At 37.0% G+C, this 6060-nt stretch overlaps 1 protein-coding gene across 2 annotated transcripts; it reads left to right on the plus strand.

The window, feature by feature from the left end:
• Positions 1 to 268: 268 nt before the first annotated feature.
• LOC133872959 (myb family transcription factor PHL7-like) lies at positions 269 to 5817 on the plus strand. Of its 2 annotated transcripts, XM_062310647.1 has the most exons (7): positions 269 to 837; positions 968 to 1216; positions 3804 to 3880; positions 3995 to 4043; positions 4146 to 4203; positions 4319 to 4388; positions 5274 to 5817. In XM_062310647.1, exons 2-7 carry the CDS (start codon positions 997 to 999, stop codon positions 5679 to 5681), a joined length of 882 nt encoding a protein of 293 aa, XP_062166631.1. In that variant the 5' UTR covers positions 269 to 837; positions 968 to 996; the 3' UTR covers positions 5682 to 5817. The 2 variants fall into 2 exon arrangements, with proteins under 2 accessions (XP_062166631.1, XP_062166632.1); XM_062310648.1 differs by lacking the exon at positions 269 to 837 and having other exon boundaries at positions 1034 to 1220.
• Positions 5818 to 6060: the final 243 nt, after the last annotated feature.

Raw genomic sequence — 6060 nt, forward strand, 5'->3', positions numbered from 1 at the left:
ATAAATGTATTTTTTAAAATTACTATTAAATTTCGATCTTAAACTTAATTATAATTTTAAAGTTATATTAATTTTTTTAAAAAAATAATAATTGAACGTAGAATTACTAACAAATTGAGCGTGTCCATTTCCATAGTCCAAAGTCCTGTGGCCGAAACGAAGGAAACAAAATATCAACACCGAGGATGTGGGACCCAGTCCCATGTACCTAACGTCCCTATAAACGCCGCCGTCCTTACCACGCTATCTCTAACACAGCGCCTCCACTCTTTCTCTCTCTCTCTCTCTCTCTCAGAAGTCAGAAAGAAATAAAAAAATTAAAAAAAAAAAAAAAAACTGAATAAAATTCCTGAAATCTGCTTTCAGAGAGTTGAGAGGCAACGAATCCGAGCCCCAGGTGGTTTGATTTCTTTCGAATTTTTCGAAATCCGACTTTGGGGTCTGTTTTGATTTGTCTCCTTGCAGCAGAGACATCTCGCATCTGCTCCTTTCCGTTTTCGTACAAGTCCCATCCAATTTCCCAACCCTCCATTTTGACCCATCATTTCAACGCTCCAAACGCACCGTTTTCCCATTCCGGAGCACCACCACCCCCCTCTGCAAGCCGAATCGATCTTTTTTTCTTCGTTTTTTTCCCCGAATACAAAGCTCTCCTCTTTTCTTTTCTTTTTCTCTCTCTCTCTCTCTCTCTCTCTGCGTGCGCCCGAGCGCGCGTGTTTCTCCAATTCATTTAATTTTTGTTTTTAATTTACTTAATAATGAGTGAGCAAAGTAAAATTGGGTCATGGTAAATATCGGAGTTTCCTCGTTTGCTTCTTCTTCGACTCTCGGTTTCAGGTAAAAATTGTGGTCTTATTTATTCCATTTCTGAGGTTGTAGGTATAAAGTTTGATCTGAAATTTGGTATTTATTATAGATTATATATTGTGGTGGATTCGATATTTATGCGATGCTTGTGTTTTGGAAGGGTATTGCAAGGTGTAGTGAAGTTGGAACATGTATCATGCTAAGAAATTTTCGATGACGAGCTTAGTGCCGCACAAAGGTCAAGGTGGTGAGCCGCTCGCGATGACTGCTGGGGTTTCGGGGGGATCTTCTGCAGTCAGAAATTCGACGCTTGCTGCTTCTGGGGGAACTGGGAAGCAACGTTTGCGCTGGACTTCCGACCTTCATGACCGTTTTGTGGATGCCATCACGCAACTTGGCGGACCAGATAGTGGGTATTCTCTTTTATAAAGTATTATTATACATACCCCTACTTATTCATATCTATATATATATGGAGTAACTTTCCTAGTTTTGTAGTTAGAAAAAATTATGGTTGTGGAGTGAGGGTGGGCTGTTTGTTAGTTTTTTATTCTTCATGTGGTGAATCTTAAGAGAAATAAATGATGGAGGACGGTGGTAGAATTAAAGGCCTTTTTTTTTTCAATATCCTTTATCATTCGATGGCTGTCTATGAGTGTTTTCAAATTTGTAGTTTTCATGATTTTTATTTTCTTTTCTTTTCTGGTCAGATGTTTCTCTTGTATACTTTATTCGTACTTGGGTGCACCCTTTTGCGTTTTAATGGAGTTCATTTACTAATATAAGAAAAAATTGGATGAGATAGATCATTGATGTCTTGAATCTTGCTCTAGTGTGTTTTTCAGTTTTCTTTTTTAATTTTATGTGGGCAGACTCTTCAGTGTCCCACTCCTGTTTTGAATATCTGTTTGTGCTATTCAAAGCATACCAGCTTTTGTATTGAAATCCCCAATTAGAGTTGGCAAATTTGGCACCAACTATTGTCTCCGCTTGTTCACCTGTATAACTCAATTTGGTTAATTCAACTTAAATCAATAAAGTTTATATTTTATCAATAGCTAATGGCATACATATCTTGTACAATCGAGTGGATTTGGGGGTTGTGGCCTCTGTGTGTGTGTCCAAATTGGTTTTGTATTTCGATTTTGGTGATTTTGATGCTCAGAAGTTGTAGTATTTTATGAACTTTAGTCCCTATGTCCTTTTCTTTCCCGCTGCTCTGAGTAGGAAGCCGTTACGCTTTTTATACACTTCTTTGCTTATCAAAAAAAAAAAAAGGAAGTGTCTGATTCCTGTAGTATTTCTTCGCATTTTTAATAGGTAGTTAATCGTACTTGATCTCTCATTACTATATTTTAGGGAAAAATTATCATATGTGATATTTCGGTGCACCAATTTAGGGAAATGCCTGCAATCACTGATTAGTGAGGCTACTTAGATAATACATTTTGACACAGAAGCAGATTTATCACGTTCATCAACCTGGTTCACTTCTGCATCCTTGCAATATCCTTTGACAGCTTAAATGCATTACTATCTTAAGAATTGTATATCTGTTAAGGTTGTGTGTTCAGTCTGGATGATTCAGGCTAACTTGTTGCTACCGTAGTGCATGTTGACCTGGTTGAGATGTAACTTTTTATGTTTCTGTTGATGATTGTGTGTGTGTGTGTGTGTGTGTGTTCATTTTGAACTATTTATATGAAAAGTTTGTAGATTGATGCGTTTGCCTTTAGAAAATCTTTGAGTTTGTTAGTGATATATAACTAATGTAACAATCCAAGGAAAAGGGTAGCTACATCTGTGTCATCACTCCAAAATGACTAGTCAATTTAGAGTTCCCTAAAACTGCCTATGACATCTAGTATCACATAATAAGGAATTGATGTAAGACTTAGCACCTATGAGTGCCTTTAAAATCTACCCACTTTATGTGGACTATTTATTTTCCCAATGTGAGACTAGGGTATTACAATCCTTGATATCCTCTTTAGGGACATGTCATGCAGTGCTCCAATACCATATGACATTTTAGGTTGCTCTGATACCATTTTGTGGCAACCCAAGGAGAGCGCTAAATACGTTGGTTCCATCACTCCAAAAAGACAAATCAATTTGGAGTTTCCTAAAATCACTTATAAAGCCTACTCTTTCCTAGTAAGAAACCAATGTGGAACTTAACACTCATGAATGCCTTAATAATCTACCAATTTTATGTGGGCTATTCATCTTCCAAATATTGGACTTGGTTATTACAGCTAAGAACTTTGTAGTATTTTATTGTATCAAGCAAGCATCCATGCAATTTCTTCACTGGAAATGATTTCTTTGTTGCCTAAGCCTACCATGTACTTGTGGTGCTCTGTTAGCTAAGCAATTTAGAATAGAGGCCATCAATGTGAAGCAATGGAAGTCTTGTTGACAAGAGTCTCTTTCAGTCAGTCTACAAAACCAGAGCTCAATCCCAGTTACCAATTACCTAACAAATTTGGGAAACTAAAAAAAAATACTTGTTTACAGTTTTACTTATTGCTTATAAGTTCTATGAACAACTTTAAATTCTGGTCTCTATTTTTTCTTGATGTGTTAATTTCTAAGCCAAAAGGATAAAGAAACTTTCTGTTTTTTGGGATTTCTTTATAGTGTCATAATTTTTTTTTTGTTTCTGTTTATTCTTCTTTAGCAAATGTTTGATGAATGCTATAAAGCAAATGTAGTCACTTGGAATTCCTTGATTTTAATGCAAATCGAACAGTGGAAAATTTTTTATTATCATTTTCAGGATTACAGTCAAATACAATAAATATCAGTAGCTTTCCAAAAAGTGTTTTCAGCAAAAAACGTTTTACATCAAAACAAATGAAGCTTTAATGTGATATAGATTTTGAAGATAGCAACCCTTGTCCTTGACGTGCCAATGTATAGTCTGCAGCAACTATTTATGGATAAAATAATAATTTCCGCTCATGTTTTTCGTTCTATTTATTTGGTTTCAGGGGCAACACCAAAAGGTGTTCTAAGAGTGATGGGTGTACCTGGACTCACCATTTATCATGTGAAAAGCCATTTACAGGTGCAGATATCTCGCTAGTCGCATTTTGTTTATGTACATAGACACAGATTTGGCTGTTGATATATCTGAATATTTGAGATTGAGTGGAAATTGTCTTTGTTTTTCTTTTCGTAGAAGTATCGCCTTGCAAAGTACCTTCCGGAATCTCCTGGTGATGGCAAAGGTGCCCCATTTCCCTTTTCTCTTAGTATTTCACCATCAGAATTTTGTTTGTACATTTTGGGCATTGAATCTAAATTCGGAGAATGCCATTTTTGACCTTTAGGTTCTAAAGATGAGAAGAAAAGTTCTGGAGACAGCTTTTCTGGCACAGATTCTTCCCCGTGGGTATCTTTGTCTTCTCCCAAACAATATACCTCTCTGCATGCACAGCTCTTTGCCTCCTCATGTTCTCTTAACTCTACTTCTAACAAGCTACAAAATCTTCCTGTGCTACAGGGGAATGCAAATTAATGAGGCACTGAGGATGCAAATGGAGGTTCAGAAGCGTCTTCATGAACAGCTTGAGGTCTGGTCTCACAATCTCCTTTTGCTTTTATAATTACTGAAAGAGGGTGAAAATTAATTCTGCAAATTATACACTAACCGGAAATGAGGGTTTTTAGGAAATGCAAATGTATTCAAGGGAAAAAAAGACAACATAAATAAGATATCCCTCTAACAAACAAAAAGTAAGAACAAGACACTGTAAGGAATACACTAAATGGAGTGGAAATCCTGAATAGATAATCCCACTTCATCTATGAGGATGTAAATTCTCTCTGAAACATAACAATGTATATGACCCTTAATGCGAAGAATCTGCTGCTTGTTCTCTACAAGTGAAGCGTAAGGACTGTCTATATAATCAAGAAGTCAAGGACTATCTATGCAACCTTCAACTTGCAGAAGGTGGTCAAGACTTGCCTTTCTTTAGCAGTTTGTACCAACTCTCATTTTAATTAGCCAGAAATGGAAAAGAAAATTTAAGTAATTGGCTGTATACATCATGTGTTCTTTTAGGTCATACTTGCAATTTTCTGCATGTCGTGATGATTGTCATTTGTATGAGATTGCATTAGCAAATGGAAAAGTAATAGCTTTTGGTTCCGGATGTGCTTTTTAGTTGTGTTTGGCATGGTATAATATTTACTTTTATGAAACAAAAAAATTTGTTAACTGCCAAGGGTGAATGAAAATGAGTCTGTCTAGCAATTAGTCAGATTTTTCATGTAGCTTATGTCATTTTTTGCATGTTTAGCTCAAGCATCGCAAGTAATAGTGGAACTCTTTCCTGGATCCTTCTGGCTATAGTACGAAATGCAGCCTTTCATAATGATGAGTGTGTTCTGGGGGATGTCTTTGTGCTGGTTACTTGTATGTCAATGTATTTATTTGAATACTTGCATTTCAGGTTCAAAGACAGTTACAAATGAGAATAGAAGCTCAGGGTAAATATTTGCAAAAGATAATCGAGGAGCAGCAGAAACTAGGTGGTGCACTGAAAGCTTCTGAGACCTTGCCATTGGATGAGGAGGATAAGCAAAAGCCATCTGAGTCAGAACCACCTGGTGATGCTTCTGCAGGTCCCTCTTCTCCCCGAAAGAAACAAAAGGTGGATGATGTATTAACGGATGGCTTCGCCGCCTCCTCGGTGCCCACAAAAAGTGACCAAAAGAATGATTTTGTTGGTCAGTGGGATCGGGACTTTTACGGAAGCGATGCTGGGTTTGGATTAGACTTGGGAACTGAGTTCAAGGAGGGAGATGGTGTAGCGCAGAGAGCAGCTCTGGAACTAGGCCCCTTGTGTGGTTCAAAATAGTATTCCCCATTGTTAATGTGCTCTTTTGTAATGTTTGTAGCAGAAGATATAAACCATGCTGTGTAAGTCTATACATGCAGTCCATTTGTAGATATAATTAAATACAAAATCTCTAGTTATTCTCTTCTTGGGTCAAGTGGCAGTCCATAGATTCTTAGCGAATGATAGAAATCTTTTACAGCTTTTCCCTTCTGTTGTTAATTTCAAATGAGGTTTGGTTCGCACAACGGTTGGATGCAGACGTGTTTCAAAAAGGATATGGCAGACGCATATCCATATTTGGCTGTTTCTTCTTCCTTGTGAGTAAACATTTGGCCGTTTCTTGTTTGAATAGAAACAAAGCAGAAGTAGAAAATCCCTTCAAACAGACAGCGAGATT

The sequence above is a fragment of the Alnus glutinosa genome, chromosome 7 (genome assembly GCF_958979055.1).
Source record: "Alnus glutinosa chromosome 7, dhAlnGlut1.1, whole genome shotgun sequence".
Lineage (NCBI taxonomy): Eukaryota > Viridiplantae > Streptophyta > Magnoliopsida > Fagales > Betulaceae > Alnus > Alnus glutinosa.